At 42.7% G+C, this 19,129-nt stretch overlaps 1 protein-coding gene across 2 annotated transcripts in view; it reads left to right on the top strand.

Moving 5' to 3' along the window:
* Positions 1 to 14,457, top strand: part of LOC147702354 (uncharacterized) — a 161,022-nt gene extending 146,565 nt beyond the window's left edge. For both annotated transcript variants that reach the window (XM_086930979.1, XM_086930978.1), the window contains exon 5: positions 12,912 to 14,457. In XM_086930979.1, the coding sequence (XP_086787105.1) occupies positions 12,912 to 13,282 (371 nt within the window). In that variant the 3' untranslated portion in view covers positions 13,283 to 14,457. The remainder of the gene's footprint in view (positions 1 to 12,911) is intronic.
* Positions 14,458 to 19,129: the final 4,672 nt, after the last annotated feature.

Here is a 19,129-nt window from a genome sequence, read left to right as displayed (position 1 = left end):
AGAACAAGTCTCAACCCAGTCTCTTTTAAGGTATTAACGTTACTGGATTCTCAAACTGCCCAGCTTGGGTGAAGCTGGGTCCCATTCCTCCCCCAAGCCACCCTGCCAGTCCCAAGCCATTGTCTCTGCTATGAGTGCAGCATTTAACACCTCCTCAACGAGACAAAGAGAGGCTAGCTGCAGGCAGGCTAATGTGAAGTAGTCTTACAGGGACTTCAGGAAGGAAAAGAATAACTTTTTAACAGTTACCATTCCTGTATATTTTATCGAAAATCCACCTTCACCATTGTACTGGATTTTTTGTAATTATAAGGACAGTGATTGGACTATTTCTGTAGCTTATTCCAAACCAAAGATGCAGAATTAGCACATCACTGTACTTAAGCTTTTTTTCATAGAACCTGACGTAGCCCTAACAGTGAAAATGCAAAATGAAATTGTTGCATGTTCCACGGCTCTATCTGTGTGTGTGTGTGTGTGTGTGTGGCTCTGTGTCCGCGAATACTCTCTACTACTCTAATGCTCACCTATTGCCATTGTAAATCACAATACCATTTATTTATGTTTAAAAAAAAAATGTCATGAGCAATGCCAATAGCTCTACCTTTAAAAATGCCGAGACCATTGCATTGTAAATGCTTGTTTTTCATTATCTTAATGTTGCTAAAATAGGTTTGTTTGAGTAGAAATGGACGATTTAAAGCACTGCAAGCACTCTTAAACATGGCTACCAGTATGGATTGGATGCAAATCCTACACCTTGTATTCCCTTTTGCCTTATGTAATATTTTCCAAACTCTGATTTACAGATGTATGACTAATTGTCTATGTATGTTTGGTTGATGTAAAGTGCTCAAACTCCTCACCCTGGTATGAGAGGCGCTATAAAACAAATGAAATATATCTGAGAAGGGAATGGAAAGATGAGGGCAACTGTTGGAGGGTGATAGTGAGGAAATCATTAAAGTGCCCCAAGATTGTTGTCTCCTGGTGCACTGTATGATTATCATTTACTGTGCTGTAAAAACTAACACGGTTGAGTATATCATGAAAATTCGTTGTAGAATGCACCATGTTTGTAACTTTTCCCCAAATTTTTTGGGGGGAGAGAAACCCCCACACCCCACAGTTCCCGTTGGGGTGTGACCAGGCTCGCTTGTTGTGCGTGTTCGCAGCTACGCAGGGTACGGGGGCTGGTCTGACCAAATTTGCCAGGGCTGCTTTGGGTTCCCAGTCCGGGGCTGCAATGGTTCCTTCCGGATGTCACTGTGAGATTGGCTTTATCCTGGTTTAGCCGTACTGAAGTCTGAGCCTGACTAATCAAGGGAACCTGTCCAATGCACTGCCTCACTATGCTGCAGTTTATGGGAAATAGCATTCCCAATTTACAAAAACAACATATTTCACATTGTGGCCATGGAAGCACAGGGTTAAGGCGAATTAATTAAAGGTTCAGTTCCTTGTTGGCAGATTCCAAATCATCGCGATTGCTCAAGAGATCTTGTGATTGAGCTGCGCAGAAACGCGCTGACAGCGGGGGGCAGGGCACTAGACGAATCAGAAGGAAGGAAAGTGGACTTGATAACAGACATGTGGACCGGTGGGTACGGACAGACAACGTGTCCATCAGCGCTCACTGCGCGTCTGTCACCAGTGACTGGGCTTCCCGCCCAGCTCGTGGCGGGGCAGCAGCAGCCAGTGACAGACGTGCAGTTTTTGTTGGCTGGGCACTTTGTGGGTGCAGAAGAGTGAGAGCAAAGCGCGCAGAGGCCGCTGCCGATGCTTCTGAAATACTCCTGGCAGCGGGTCTCTATCCCGCTGTAAACATACCTACCGCCTCTGTACGTACCGCCCATCCCACAAATGCACATAGAGTCTCAGAATATGCCATGGCAGTGCCCATCTCGGCACCAGTCTGAAGTCGCGCTCTGTATGCCCCCCTCGCCCCCCCCCCCCCCCCGCTGAATGTGTTATTAACGTTGTATATTGTGAACATAAATTCGAAAATGTCGAGCAGGTTTAGTCGTGTGTTTTACTTAATAATGTTTTTGTTTGTATTGCGCCGTCTACAATGGAAACTCTTCTAGCACCATTCACTAAATTAATTGCCTTCATACATTTACTAATAGTGGAAGCATGTAAACTTTTGAAAACATTTTGCAGAGACTGAAAAAAACCCTAATCACACTCAACCCTGAACCCATAGCCGGTGGCACAATAATCCTAGGTTTCTTTTAACAAAGGTTTTTTTTAAACAAGTTTTCAAATTCAAAATGTACCACGGCTGGTTTCACAAACTTCCCAATCTGCACCAGGCAGCAGTATTGTACGTCCCAAAATAGACTCGAAAAACTTTTATCAATGTTTCATAAATATCAGCTTATTTACCAGGCATGGTCAAAGGTCCAAAAGACTGCAACGAGAAAACAAAATACATGTTTATACCTGAACTTACAAACATGTATAGTAATAGTCGAAAGTATGTCTCTGCTAGGAATTTTTCATCATCTAAAGTAAACACATTTAGTTTTCTCCTAGTTCAAGTTCTAATTTACGCCCAGTTTGAAGAATGGCAATAGAAGACCAGTTTAATACAAAGAATTTGCCAGCAATTTGATCACACTGGGGCTACGTTCATGTCAACGAGTGCCCAACATTTCGGTGCTTAGATTAAGCACTATTTCCCTCTGGTGGTGATTTAAAATCTGCTGTTTCCCCAATGCAGTTATGGGCAATTACAGAAGGCAAGGGCTTTTAAAAGCTGTTAATGCTTTGAGGCATAGGTTTAATAAGATTATTAGCAAACGAGCACGCACACACGCACGCCACATACCTGCTTTTGCCCCATCTGTGACTTCCATACATTCACTGACCTCAGAACAGTAGTCGGTTCCAAAATGAAAACACTACTATCGCTGCATTCCATAAAAGGCGCTAATACTTCATAAACAACCTATTATATTAAGCATTCAGACAAAGCTGAATTGCTGTGATTTCATTTTGCATTAAGTTGATGGAAGAGCCTCCATCCTCCACAAAGTTGGCCCACATATATTAGCGTGCCCCTACCTCCTCCGCCACATACACCCCAGGGAGATGCCCAACTTTGTGCGTTGTAGTTTCGTCCATATGTCTGAAAACACTAAGTTCCCTCTCCACCCACCTACTCATGTCAAGCTTAGACCTTGGCAGCCATGCCTTGTTAATACTTAAAACCAAGGAAAGTCCGGCACGGCGCCAGGGTTGATTTTGGCCAGTGTACAAATATAAGATGACTTAAAAAAATAGAGAGAAAGAAAATAGGAAGCCAATCTACATTTGGAGAACAGTGCTCCCCAACTAGCAGTCTGTCCAAGGGGAGAAAAACACAAGAGTCTACTTGTGAGAGTGATGTACTTATTATTTGGTCAAATAACCCTGCTGCCAGAGAGCCTCTTATAATTTGTCATTTTCCCTGTGTTGTACGTTTTGTCTCAGAAGAAGACACCAGAGAGAGAGGTAAATAATGTACCTTTTTCAATAAAAAAACGATAGTGATAGTATTTAGGAGGGTATGTGTAGTATTGTTACAGTACATACCAGTGGCGGCTGGCTTGTATCGCAGATGGTAGGGCGGGGGCACAAAAAAATAGACTTACCTTCCTAACTTGCAGCGCGACGTTCTCTTCCCTCGAGTGTCTTCTGGAAGCTCCAAACACAGGAAACTGCACTATTCAAACCTGGCGCTGCTCTCACAGCATGAGTGCAGTACCAGGATTGGATAGAGCTGGCGCTCTCAGTGCTCCTAAGGGCCCTGGAGGCCTGCGCTTTCGCTAAATCAGCTGTCTAAGAGCGCTAGGTTAGAGAACTTTAAAATGCGCAGTACTGGCATAGCCCCGTCTGACATTTAGTTTGGGATGGGTTGCAGAAAAATAAAATGGTGATAAATAAACTTATTACCGTTTAATTTTTCAGGTCTGGGGCATGTGGGGCGACGCTCCTCCACACAAATGGAGGAGCCGCTCCTTCATTCTGGTATATAGAATAGGTATATATTGGCAGATAGCAATATTCGCTGACTGTTAGGAAACTCAAAGCTGAGCCACACGGCCGAGAATCATAGTCTAAACATTACTTCTAACACCCTTTTTGCTCTCCCTGCATAAGAAGAACATTAACAACACCCACCGGTGACTTGCTGTCAGTTTCAAAGGTCCTATTGATGAATTGTGGGTGGAGTGAGTTATGCAGCTATCCTGTGGTCTGAGTGACTGAACCTCTGGAGAACTATCAAAAGGCCCCCTGCTGTTGAGGTGGGACAGGCAAATAGTGATGTCCCTCTTCTGTTGAATTTTAGTCTGATGGAGAATCAAGACACTCCAAAGCTACACACAACTTTCAAGTGCATAGACTATTGTTCAGGCTTGATCTATTGCTGCAATCTGAACACCTGGTGTGGCCAGAGTGCTATCTGATTATATCCAGAAGTGGCTGAAAATATGGGGGGGGAATAGACAGTGCATCCCGCCGGAGCGGACCGTGCAGGTAAGAGCGGTGGGGCCAGGTTGGGGGGGGGATTTGACAGATGACCACAGGGGGAAATTAAAGAAATAATTTTCCCTCGTCGTAGTCTGTCAAAATCCCCCGCCACCCGGCCCACCGTTCATACCTGCACGGGGCTCTGCTGGAATCCAGAGTTGGAAACTGAGAGTTGAGGCCCCGGAGGGCAGAGTATGTTTTTAGATGATTGTTTTAAACATTCTGTAGTTTTTAGAGTTGTATTAAGCCTCAACGGATGATGCAGACATTCAGTGGGTTGCCTTCATTGCATAGAGGGTGTGTGCATTACAGCCACTTATGGGAATAAAGTAGCACTGAGGATATCACAACTCTGGAGAAAAAGATAACCAGCATGGATAGAGAGGTGGTTGGAGGAGTCCAGATTTGAGAAACCCTCACAGTGAAGATACACTGGGAACTGATACATAGTCTATGTACATTAGATTACAGAGAAATGACCCTCAGACAGCATGCTAAGGGAGGTAAACCAAGAGGTTTGCTACCATGGTTGGAAGCTCCACTGAGTGCGAGTGAGACTATAATCGCAATCAGATGACTAGCTTCAGGAAAGGACCCAGGTGGGGTTGTTATCCCAATAGAGTTATATTCACCATATGCATTGATTCTGGCTTCCAAACTGCAGCAAATGCATGAAGCAGCATGTATTGGTGGGAAGTTGTCAGAGACTACAAGGGAAGTGAATATAGTGATAATCCCCAAGTTCGGTTAGGATTTATTGCAGACCAAAGCATAATGGCCCCTATTGATAATTAATCTTGAATACAAAATATTGGTTAAGGTTATAGCTAAAAGGATGACGCCCTGGATTTGGAACTTTCTCATCCTAACCAGATAGGTTTTTATAACTAATATATGTGTCGCCATGAATATTAGAAACCTTCACCATGCTATGGAGGAATGTCTTTGGAGTGTCAATATCCAGCAGCAATGTCAATAGATCTGTGGAAAGCCTACAAAACCCTAATTTGAAAATACATATTAACAGTTCTTGAGAAAAGGGAGTTTTGCAATGGGATGCATACTTGCATTTGTCTCCTGTACACTCAACCAAATGCCTGCAGGAGCTAACACTGGCAGGTTAGTCTTGCTGTCCTGTTTGATTGAGAAGGGGAATCAGACGGTGTGTTTACTCTCCCTGTTCCTGTTCGATTTGATCATGGAATGGTTGGCAGCAAGATATAGACAGAGGGTTGAGAGTTGGGGGATAAGAACAGGCGTACATCGTATCGGTTTGTCTTACTATATCTGTCAAAGGAATTGGAGGACATGGACCAGGTGTTGATTGCACTAAAATATTTTAGAATAGTGTTGGGAGTGAGTATGAAATTTGCTAAGACTTGTGTTTTCCTTCTGTGGCAACAGGAAGGTTATTTTATAGGGGGCGAGCTGGTGCTTCCTGTCCACTGGGAGAGCAACACATTTAAATATCTAGGAATCCGAATATTCCACACTGAAGAAGACATATTAGCTAATAACATAATAAGGTCATTTGCTACAATTAAAGGGTCCTTTAAAATCTGGAAGTGACTTCCTATCTCAGCCCTAGGCAGAATTGTTTTGTCCAAACTGACTGTCCTTCTAAGGCTAATGGACGCTTTTACTGTGACCCTGCTGAGACTGTCCAGGAACGTGTTTGGGAGAGCTAATAGTTTGCTGACAGATTTGATAGGGAGGGTCAGGGGGGTTGGTCACGGCCGTAAGTGTTCCCTGAGAAAGCTACAGCTCCCTACCACTGAGGTTGGAGAAAGGATCCAGATATGCAACTTTATTATCTGGCCGTGCAGTTACAGTGGGTGGTTAGATGGCTGCCAGCTTCTACAGATGAGGACTTAGGATATGGGATGTTCGAAGGTGAGGGAGTAGATCCACTGATGTGTCTGCCAGATCCCGTTCACAAAAATATCAAATACAACCGATTAATTTTGTCTGTGAGATATTGTATAGATATAATGACATTGAGGATTTAAATTACAGTGCCTTTCACTCATGATTTGCCTATATCGTCTCTGCCGGTGTTTCATAATCCAGCTAGTAAAATAGATGTGCGGGTTTTGGATACTGCAAAGGTCATGCAGTTTAGTGACTTGATTGAAGAGGGTAAATTTCATATATTTGAGAAACTTAACCAGTACCATTCAATATATGTGGGACAATTGTTATCATTCAGTGCAATGTTGGAGATGATATATGCATACACATGGAGTTCAAGAATGTGAGCCTCCAGTAACCATGTGGTGTATGATATGCTGGTGAAACTGGGGAATGTACGTAAAACAGTGATATATAGGGCATTAGGTGACATGACCAAAATGAAGTAATCAGCACAGAAAGAGTTATGGGTGGAATAATGCGCAGAAATTGAAACTATGGTGTTGACTATGCCTTTTGGACATCATCACAGACAGGCCACAAAATCTATTAAGGGACATGATATCGGTCCTTTCTGAGGATGTTGAGTCCTCAGTAGGACAGTATTCCAACTGGCTAGTTTTGACTAGTACCACTCGGGCACCTGCAAAGAAGTCCAGGATCAAGTGAGAACATCCACGCCCTGGTTCTTGGACAATCTAAAGGCCTGTAGAAGACCAGGAAGGCATTGGAGAGTCCGCTAATGTGACCCTGAGAAGGCTAGATATAAGAGCTGTTTGGCTAGATATAAGACAGCGATTCGTAAGGCAAAGTCAATATATTTTACTAATACAATTGAAGCAGCAGGAAATTCTTCCAAGGAGCTGTTTGTGACCATAAAAAGTTCACTACCGATACCTCCTCCGTGCCGATAGAATATAGCTAATCTTTTTATGACTCTCTAGTGAACACTTTTCACCGGAAAGTCAAGGAAGTTTATAATAATTTCTACACATGCATTTCCTCATTCCCCTCATTTGAGAAACTCCCCCTGCGAGTCGATCTGGGGTCTTTGCCATGTCAATTCATCCCTCCTGTGGAGGAATTCATGGAAAGGATTACATCTTCTAAATCAGTTTTACCAAGAGACTCTTGTCCACTGAGAGTAGCCTCTTTGGCAGCTGAAGTTCTTGGCCCAGAATTGGCCGATATTTTTACCTGATGTGCCACTCTGGAATTTTTCTCTCTGTTTGGAAAACAAGTGTCAGTGCGACCACTAATAAAAAGACCTTCACATGGCCCACATAATACGGGTAGCTATCGACCCATTTGCTGCCTCCCTTTACCGGCCAAGATTATCGAGTAGGCCCTCAATAAACAACTGGTGGATTATGTCCTGACTAACAACTTTTTGGACCCCACCCAATTTGGTTTCTGGGTGAGGTATAGCACAGAGAGGGCCCTCATCGAGGCGACGGAGGAGATCAGGATGCCCCTTGATTTTGGAGGCAGGACCGCCCTGGTCCTGCTTAATCTGTCAGTGGCGTTTGATACTGTGAGTCATCGGCTGCTGATGGATCGTCTGGGCAGGATCGGGGTGACTTGGTCAGCATGGAATTTGCTGAACTCCTTCCTTACAGGATGGGAGCAACCAGTAACTTTGGACAATTTTATTTCTCTTATATTTTCTCTTCCCCGAGGGCCCCTCAGTGATCCCCCATTAGTCCAACTCTTTCTATTATATATGTCATACCTCTTGCTGATCTGATCCGCTCCTTTAGTTCCACATTAACAACATTTGGCAACCACACGCAAATTGTCATGTCATTTGCATCGAATGACCAAACAGTTGCTGGTAATTTCTGCAACTACATGAAAGCAGTTAGCCATTGGATGACCATAAAACACCTGAAACTCAATGCCAGTAAGACCGAGGTGTTGTTGTTTGGGGCTCAGCCATCGTTTTGGTCCCCTTGCTGGTGGTAGTCCGAACTCGGTTTACCTCCATCCCCGGTTAAGTCAGCAAAGAACCTGGGAGCTGTTCTTAAAGAAAAACTTCTTATGCTAACCAGGTAAACGTAGTCACTTCCGCTGTCTTTGAGACTTTAAAAATGGTTAAGAAAATTCTGCCATTTATCCTTGTTCATCTACAGAAGACAGTGATTACCTCTCTGGTCTTGTCACAGATTGATTACTGCAACGGGCTATACATGCATGCAAATCAGCATGTCCTGAATAAATTACAGACCTTGCAGAATTTGGCAGTCTGTGTGCTCTGTAAAAACCCAGAGTACCAGTCAGTTTATGGAGAAATCAAGAATCTACACTGGCTTCCAGTTAGGAAGAGAATTACTTTCAACTTGCTATGTCTGGTTCATAAGGAGGAGATCAGGATGCCCCTTGATTTTGGAGGCAGGACCGCCCTGGTCCTGCTTAATCTGTCAGTGGCGTTTGATACTGTGAGTCATCGGCTGCTGATGGATCGTCTGGGCAGGATCGGGGTGACTTGGTCAGCATGGAATTTGCTGAACTCCTTCCTTACAGGATGGGAGCAACCAGTAACTTTGGACAATTTTATTTCTCTTACATTTTCTCTTCCCCGAGGGCCCCTCAGTGATCCCCCATTAGTCCAACTCTTTCTATTATATATGTCATTCCTCTTGCTGATCTGATCCGCTCCTTTAGTTCCACATTAACAACATTTGGCAACCACACGCAAATTGTCATGTCATTTGCATCGAATGACCAAACAGTTGCTGGTAATTTCTGCAACTACATGAAAGCAGTTAGCCATTGGATGACCATAAAACACCTGAAACTCAATGCCAGTAAGACCGAGGTGTTGTTGTTTGGGGCTCAGCCATCGTTTTGGTCCCCTTGCTGGTGGTAGTCCGAACTCGGTTTACCTCCATCCCCGGTTAAGTCAGCAAAGAACCTGGGAGCTGTTCTTAAAGAAAAACTTCTTATGCTAACCAGGTAAACGTAGTCACTTCCGCTGTCTTTGAGACTTTAAAAATGGTTAAGAAAATTCTGCCATTTATCCTTGTTCATCTACAGAAGACAGTGATTACCTCTCTGGTCTTGTCACAGATTGATTACTGCAACGGGCTATACATGCATGCAAATCAGCATGTCCTGAATAAATTACAGACCTTGCAGAATTTGGCAGTCTGTGTGCTCTGTAAAAACCCAGAGTACCAGTCAGTTTATGGAGAAATCAAGAATCTACACTGGCTTCCAGTTAGGAAGAGAATTACTTTCAACTTGCTATGTCTGGTTCATAAGGCACTTTAACAGCAGGGACTTCTTTTTCTAAGTAATAGTTTTTCCTGGTATATACCTGGCAGGTCCATATGCTCGGCCTCCCCAAATTTGGTGGTTGTCTCCAGATTTAAGCGCGTGAACTGGGGAGGCAGAGGCTTTGCAGTTGGAGCTTCAAATGCAACCGTGGCCCATGCAGGTAAGAACGGTGGGGCGGTGGGGCAGTGGGGCTAGGTTGGGGAGGGATTCGATAGACGACTATGAGGGGAAATTATTTATTTATTTAATTTTCCCTCTTGGTTGTCTGTCGAATCCCCCCAACCCAGCTCCACAGCTCTACCGCTCTTACCTGCATAAGCCGCCACTGTTCGAAGGCCTGGAATCCCCTGCCTCTACACTTCAGAGCCCTAACTAACTTTATGGTGCTTAGAAAGTCTGAAGATATGGCTCTTCCCTTCTGCTTAACATCGGTCAGGTTATACACGGATTAGTAGCTCAGCTAGTACCAAGCCTTTTTTGGCATTTGAGCACTTTATTGGCATATATATCATAACATAACATAAAAGAGCGGAAGAAAGTCATGCTTTTAGTGAATGGGACATCTTCTTGGCTAGACTGCCCAATAAAGATGATAGTAAGGCTCTATGACTGCTCTTGGTCTGTCGATGGGACCTGGAGCTGCCCCTTGGATAGTATTTTGGGAGCATGAGGGTATACTCTTCTTGGATGTTGGGTACTTGCTCCCATATCTTTCGGGAGGGGAATGAGGAAATGGAAAATGTTGAATGCTTTCAAATTAAAGTAAGTCTGACTGGTTGATGAAGCACTTTGATAAAGCACAGGTACTTTATGAGTTCTACTATCCAGTTAACATACCAAACTATCTTGAAAGTAGGAGAGCCCTGAACATGAGTTGGAACCCAGAGATATAATTTGGAATCATTACAATATGTTGGAAATAGAAGGTTTTTAAGGTACAGGGTGATAGCAATCATTGCAGACTTCAGTTTCAGTTTTGTAGGAGTGTGCGAGCCATTGTGATTTTGTTGGCTATATGACTCCCATCCGGGAGATATCAATGGAGAACACATGCCTTCTGACATTTTCCTTTGTCTCCATTCAGGTTATCAAGTGTGGTGCTGTTTTTTTAAGGTGGATAATTTCGGAGACTTTTTAGTATATGGAGGAGAAGCCTGTGTAGAGCTGGGGTCATGTGGTAGAGCTTATGCAGATCTATGATGAAATATGTCATCTTACATTGTATTCTTTCAATGGTAGGTGCCTTTTTGTTGACATGAAGACTGCTGAGTAACGTATTGGTAGGGAGAGGACAAGTCCTAAAGTCAGATTAAGGTAAGAAAGGTTTCACTTTATTCAGGAGCAAACGCTGGTGCTCTAATGGTTCATTTTGGAGAAGTGTGCTCTGAAGTAGAGTTATGTTGTCAACAATGACTCAGTGGGATTTCTTATAACAGCTTGCTGTGGAGCAAAGCCCCACTATTGCATGTAGGGAAAAATATAAGGAACGCAATGTCAGCCAAGTAATATGTAAGTGGGACAAGCAGTGATCTGAATGAAATTGAAACTAAAGGTGAATCCAAACATTGCTAAGTCATGTTTTCATCACATTGAGAATGATAAAACAGGTACCCCCAAGTTGAGGGGTGAAAGCACCTGTTATTTAGTTCCCAAATGTATTAGTTTTACTTATCCCATCATAGACATAGTAGTAACTGTTGATGGTTCGAATCGTTAACCTTTTACATGCGTCGGATGGCCGGCGGCCATCCGACAATACGGTGGGCATGTCCGGAGGATGGCCGCCAGCCGTTCAAACTCTACACGCATCATTTTTTTTTGCACCCACAGTGAAGCGGTAAATTCAGCCATTGTTCTGTTATTGCACCATACCAAGCTTTCTTTCTCCCACTAAACCATTCACTATATGGCAGTCGACCATCCCACTTAAGTTATTGGCTAACTTCATTGCGTTGTGACGGCATTCTGCACTTTTGCATGGAGCACATTGCACTCAAAGGAGTCCCCTCCAGTGCCAGGAATTACTATAGTGGTTTATGCATTTAAAACAAATAATATAGTTTAGCTTTTAGCCAATATTTTTCTTTTTATATTTTGCGGAGTCCTAACACCTTCAACAAGACTAAAGTTTTACAAAAACCATAATAAAACAAACATTAACAAAAGGGAAAAAGCTGGCAGCCAACTCCAAACCTATAGGATTTGCCAATGCTTGTTTAGTTTTTGCTTCACATGTGAATACTTAGCCTGATGGAAGTCCTTATGTTCTTGCTAAGAGAACAGTTATGCATGTTTTGAATAGCAAGTTTTTACGAACAGGGAAACATCCAATAATCGCATGCTGCACTCATTGGACACGTAGAGTAATTATTTGTTCCTGACCCTAGAAACACTTTATTGCACCTAATGGGGCGGGGCCGTAGGAGAGGTGGAAATGGAAAGTCCTGTATGGTGTTTTTGCCTAGTCCTGCATGGTGTTATTGCATAGAGTTTGCCCAAAACACTAAGGATTTGTGTGCTCATGAAAAGCCCTCTTTGGTTCGCTCCCTGTGCTAATGCCTTGTTTGTGGTGTGAGGACCGCAAGGATAGCAAACCTATCACCATCTGATTTCCCTGTCACATTTTCCCCCTTTTATTTCAGGCCCATCCCGCCATCATCGCATTAAGGTTTCAGTCGGCAGCCAATCCAAACCCTTAGGCTAACTGTAAATCTTCCTACTGTGGAAACGCAGAGCAGCGAGACACAAAGGGGGCCAAAAAACATAGCTCTCGAAACCAAATGCATATGAATGAAAATAAACCTGCTGCTCTCAGAGTAGCACACGACCGATGAGGCAATGCCATTAGGACACATTTAAATACACTTAGGGCAACTTTCTTCCCAACGAAATTTGATGGATTGTAGTGAACGGCTACAAAGTCGAAGGATTATATATTTAAACAAGTGGTTAGGTCCTCGCTTGGCTGTTGGCTTCTGTTTCAGAGCCTCAGTTGCAACACAAATGAATAGCAGAAGTAATTAAAGAAAAAACTAGATAGATTTTGATTTATAAGTGCACTTTGTTCTCATACTACGTTTGACAGTCATTCACGATTAGTGGCTTTCTAGTCCCAAGGGGATCGTTTCCTGAAGACAAATGTTTAGACTGCTGTTGGGATGTCCGCCAAGCACGAGATGAGTGTATGCACTTTTGTCTTACAGGTGACTATGATGTACAACTGCAGATGAAGGGTTACAATTTTTCACTCCATGTGAAAAATGACGAGGACGTGCCCGAGAACCTGGAGCAGGCGCAAGTGCAAGTGGAGAAGCTCAGCAGGGCCACCAAGCTGATCCTTGCCAATGAAACGAAGCTGCAGGAGATGGTCCGCTCGGTGCTTCACCGCAAGAGCCAGCTGTCTGAAACCCTGAAGCAGAGGCAGCTAGCCTACCTGGACCAGGTGCGAGTGGAGGCCAACCTGGAGGACAATATCCTTAAAGTTGGCCTGGTCCAGCAGAAGTCCAGGCAGTATCAAGAGGAAGCCAAGAACATCTTGAAGGAAGTGGCTGAGCTGACCGGGCTAGCCTTGTAGCCCGGGAGCAGGCTAGGAACATGTTCTGAGGCATGATCTTATAGTGTGTGGTTCATGGGTCAGGCAAGGATCATCCCTTAAACATCTAATGTACAGAAAGCGCCACTAAGGTTGAACTGTCTTCCAGGAGCTTAACTTGTCACAAGTCGTTGTCATTTTACTTTTTATAAGCCTGTGAAAAGTGAGAATTATTCCAGATCCACAATTTACAATTTGAGGGTGAAATATTGGGCTGATGGGGTAGTAGACAGCAACAGACATTGTTCATTGTTGCTACTGTTTAGAGTTCCGGAACCACCCACATCATTACTGCCAGTTGTTGAAGCCCTCGCACTGTCTTATAGGGGTGGTTGTGATTATTATTGCCATGCTATCTAGTACATATGGGTTTTCCTTAAAAATACAGCATGATCTCGCATATCGTTACTTACAATGTTACGTATATAAAAATGGAAATGGACATAATATGATACTTGAATAACTGTGTTTGACATATCAATCTCAAATATACTTTAAGGTCTTTTTGCACTTTACATCGTGACCAACAGTGGGGAAGGCAGAGAATGAGGGTCCTGGTCCGGAGAGGGTGTATATGTATCATAAATATTAAGCTAGCCTGGCATGATCTGAGGGTGCTTTAGATTTGTCTTTTATTTTTTGGTGCCCCTACTTGTTCCATGATCTAGTCAACTGAGTTCAACACCTGCCCAACTTCTGCCCTTGTTTGTCTCATTTCGACACTATTTATCTTTATAACACTTAACCTGTATCTTGCATTCGCCTAATTTAAAATAAACATTTGCCTGTGGTGCATCCCACGTCCAGTACCTGGACAGCCCCATCACTGCATTCTACATCTGTCCCTCGTGCATCCCACTCCTGCCGCTGTTTCACATATCTGTCCCTTTACTTTTCCTAAGCAGTTAGATTGAAATTGTGAATACTTGTATCTGTTTCACCCAGAAACTAATCGTGCTAAATGAAGAGACAGACTTCATCTCAAATTCTGAATTTATAGTACACAGTTTAAAGTGAAAATGTGCCCAAGAGGGATCAGCACTATTCATAGAAATATGAATGTAGTTTAGTTGCATGTATAATGTTAAATGAAATTCAACGTGCCAACTACTGAGAAATTGTTTACACTTTATTGCCAAATAAAAAGTTAGATTTTTTTTGCTGTTGAAATACTTTAGCTTTATTTCACTGCTCATCACATACATGGGTGCTATGTTACACTACAGTTATTTTAATTGACAGGCAGATGCTCCTTCAAATTATGTATCAGTATCAGCATTTGTGCCCTTGGTCTCCGTAGTGAATGGAAGTTTTCGCTGTCATAGAAGAAGAAGAAAATCGAATAACCAGATAACGTTCTTTAAGTAGAGGGTTTTGGAAAGAGGTTGTTTTTCAGTTCCTTCCATAAGATAACCCTTTCTAATATATGCGGCATAGAAATTCACATGAACATTTTCTCTCATCCTACTGGTTTCATGATAATCACCTCCCTTTCTGAACACTCCTGCATACCTGTACCACTTACCTTCTCTCTGTCCTTATCCAGAATGCCAAAATCTATATTCCTAAATGGACGAACATTCCCAACCCATACCAGATCCTCTTAACCATATGCACAATTGCTTCAATTTTTTCTTCAACTTGCATGTTCACCCCCTCTCATTTAGGGCCCAACCATGGACAGATCTCTTCCTTTGGTACCATTAGGACAGACATGTGTCCCGAGCTGTGATAGTAGAGGCTATTACTCACATTCCAGACACGTACACAGTAACATAGATGCTATTCACACCAAATTATAGCTATTAACTATAGAGGATATTACTCACATTCCAGACACGTACACAGTAACATAGATGCTATTCACACCAAATTATAGCTATTAACTGAGATAAATCTGATCATTATATTGACCTAATCTCCTTACTCAAACCTTACATTTATCAGCTATAATATAACACTAACTCTGTTATCTAGTCCCCCGCCTCAAAACCACTCTGACTTCATTTTTCTCAAAGACCATTGTACTTAATTGTACTTCAACCTACACTCTTACAAACTACCCTTGCCTTTCCCACTGTCTTCAATACTCATACTCGGCTCTTCCATTACGTGACCAGCATAATGGATCTCTAAACTCTGATATCCCAACTTGACCTGTCTCCATTTGATTTGCTATCTTCCAAAATAATCAAGGCACTAGATCTATCTTCCATAGTTTGACTTCTCTCTTTTCACTCTTCAAACAGAAATCCATTTTAAGGCAGTAGTTGTTCTGCTTTGCTAAATAGAAACACTGGCAAGCCCCATTTTCCCTCCCCTCCCTTCCCCTCCCCTTTACAGTCCTCAACCTCACCATCCTTGTCATAAACCCTGTTATTTGAAAGGTGAACTCAGGCATACTTCAGAATTTTCAAAAGTAATCATCCTAATCATCATATCCTTATACAAATTGAATTAATTGAGTAATCATCATATCCTTATACAAATTGAATTTGAATAATAAGAATAGTTGGGGTTTAAGTGCTGGTTCTTGGGAATGCCTTATTAGCACTAGTAAGGTGCTTTGTGAAAAACACTCTGAGTTTGGTTAGCAGGTAAAGTCATGTCACATCTACTACTGTTAGTTCCACTACTTATCAGGCAACTGGCACTATACATCCAGATAAAAACAGCTAGGAAGAAGATAGAGACAATATATAGTGACTCACAGCCACTCACTAATAATCTTTAAATATCTTTGTAGCTTACCTTTAGACATAAATTTACCATCTCAGAAAAAACCAATGACCTAATTTCCAGGTGCTGTGGTGAAAGGACCATTACAATCACTGGGCCTCACTTAGAACTTGAGGGAGCGAGAATACCCACAGAAAGTACAGGTCTTCCAACCCCGCAGTTTCCCAGCTCCATTTAGAGGTAAGAAAGCAACTGGGTTACCGTTGGTGGAGCCTCAGGGTGCTCTGCCAATAGCAGTACTTGACCCAGCAGCCCATTTGCCTGTACAACACCATATCATAGTGGTAGTTGTCCAGCCCTATTTAGAGTGAAGTTGCTGTCACTGATTTTCTATGCAAGGCATGCTGGACACAGGCAGTGGAAATGTAGAATGGGGTTGAAGCTCAAGGAGAGAGGTCAGTGTGACTAGGCACCATTTATCTTTTCTTTAGAGAAAACTATTTCCCTCTTTGGGAGTTTGCTTTATCAAAACAAAAAAGTTTGCAGACTGGGATTCATGGCACCTGCTTGCCGAACCTGCAGTGCCTTGAGTGGAGTTGCTACAGAGACACATCTCCTTTCACAGCACTGAGGTCTGTGCTAGGCATGAGTGGATCTCTAAATAGGTCAGGTTGCCCTCAACCAAGTAGATGCAGGGGCAATGGCCTTGACTATTGTGGTGGGCCAACACAGCTTCAGTCAGTGTCTAACTGACACCTCTGTGTGCAAAATTGCCAACATTACTATGTAGTGCCCACTGCAAAATATATGCTTTGGATACCAAAGTGGAAGCATACACAGCTAAACCTTCACCAGCTTTCACAGGCATAGATCTTAATGCCTAAGCCGTGTGTAATCACTTCAAATGGTGGTGTGTGGAGGCATACTCAAAATAGTTCTCAATAATCAGCTCTCAATTCATTTACATTTATGAGGGCTAGACAAACCGGTCCTTGAGAATCAAACAGCAGTTAAAGGAGGTTCTTATCCCAAAACGTCTTTACAAATGGTATGGTTGAAAAGCATTCACCTTCTCAGTGAAACATATATATGAATTTCATTGTCCATTAGTGCAATCTCTTTCCTCTTGTCAACATGGTAACTCCGCACCAAAGATGAGTGATCCAATATCCCAAATGAAGGAATTCACAATTTCTAATATTGACACTTCTACAGATGTGACAACTATTTTAGCCAGCCTTCAACGAAGTAGATTGTGAGCTGAAGCAGGAGTCCTTCCTCCCCTCTGCACACCTGATTCAGGCCTAGTTATTGGGCCTGGACGTACAGCCACACAAGAAGGAGTTCCTTTCCAAACCCTGCACAGCCCCTTAAGTTTGGGGAAGGAACCCCAAGTTTGCCAACCCCATTTTGACCCCCCCCCGGCTACAGTAAGCCCTGTGCAGCCTAGAGACAAAGGCCAGAGTGAAAGGTGAGAAGAGCAGACAGCTTCTGTTATGCAATACCAGTTTAAATCAGCTGTTTTTGTGAGTGTGCAACTGTTTAACTTGCCTTCCTTTTTCCAAAAACGGTATTAAGGTTACTAAAAGGCAAATTCGACCCCGCACTCTTCAAAGTATGCAAAAAGGACAAATTAACTGAATACATACCCTAACATGGCTTAATGTCAGACCAACAGTCAGACCAGGCACAGAGTCAGCCATCTGATCTATAGGGGATGATCTCAGACTCACAGTGAACAAGAATGGAGAAGCTGCCTTGTTGCTTCTGGATTTATTAGCTGTATTTGACATTGCCACCCACCACACATTACTACAAAGACACTGTGATCTCAGAATCTGTAAAACTGTTGACCTATCACATTTCACTTCTCTACCAACACTGTGACGTTCCTCAGCAGTCCATCATTTTCTCTCCCTATTATTGAGCATCTGCCTAAGGACCTTCCCAAAGCGAATTAAAGTATGCAACATTGCCTGTTACAACTATGAAGATGACATCTAAATAGTTCAAAAAATGGAAATCCCAGAAGGCCTCTACTATTCACAACTTGATGACAGCCTCCATGCCATTAACACATAGATGATGAATTACTATATACAGTTCAATACCGCAAAGACAGAGATTATGACATGCAGACAAAGACAAAGTTACTAGCCCACAACCATATGGCCTAAGGAACTTGAAGCCCCTCCAACAACATCAAGGGAATTTAGAAACCTAGGAATAACCATGTTTTTTCAAAATAGTACAATACAGAAATAGGAAACCTAGTAATAACCATGGATTCAAACCTATCCTTGATACCTGATCAACTAACTGATCCAAAATGCTGCCGCAAGGCTTCTACTCTACCATCACCCAAGAGAATGCATGACCTCAGTCCTACAATTGCTCCACTGGTTACCTATAGCTGAAGGACAATGCTCAGGGCATTCTGCTTGTCCACAGAGCTTCCCAAGGAAAGGACCAATATAACTACAAGTTAAATTAAAGCAATATGAACCAAGTAAAGTATATAAAGATAAGAAAATATGACAGTAGTACATTGCTAGTAAAACATTGTTGAAAGCTAGCCAATGGAATATTGCTAACAAAAACTAAAAAAACACATCTTATTTACAAATGTAATCTTTCAGATAACCTGGAGGATGACAATTTCTGTCCGCCCTTACCTAACGTACATAAGGAGAACCGGAAGGAAGAGAGGCAGGGGCATCACCTCCTGCTTGTACCACATTTTGAGGAACACTAATCCTCTGAGGATTGTGGATAAAATCATCATCAGACATGGACAAGAAAGTGTTTTTTGTAATAATGTCTCTCATCCAAGTAGGTACAAGCTTAGTATTTGGTTGTCTCCCACGTATCGTTTCAAATGGTGACTTACCCGTGACACCATGCACACTTGAGCGATAAGCCCACAGCATCTCTGATATCATTGACTCTACATCTTACCCATTGGAGATTGCCATCTGTATAGGACCCTTAATTAATCGGTTAGCCCTCTCAACAATGCCATTAACCTGTGGGTTGTATAAAGAGGTACGGCTGTGCCTAATTCCACAAGTGGAAAGAAATTTCTGCATTTCATCAGATGTCAATTGTGTACCATTGTCTGTTAAGAGAACCAAGGGTATGCCTTCCTCT

Source organism: Lissotriton vulgaris, chromosome 7, assembly GCF_964263255.1.
Source record: "Lissotriton vulgaris chromosome 7, aLisVul1.2, whole genome shotgun sequence".
NCBI lineage: Eukaryota > Metazoa > Chordata > Amphibia > Caudata > Salamandridae > Lissotriton > Lissotriton vulgaris.
Note: the sequence above shows the minus strand (reverse complement) of the source record. Positions and strands in the feature narration are given on the sequence as shown.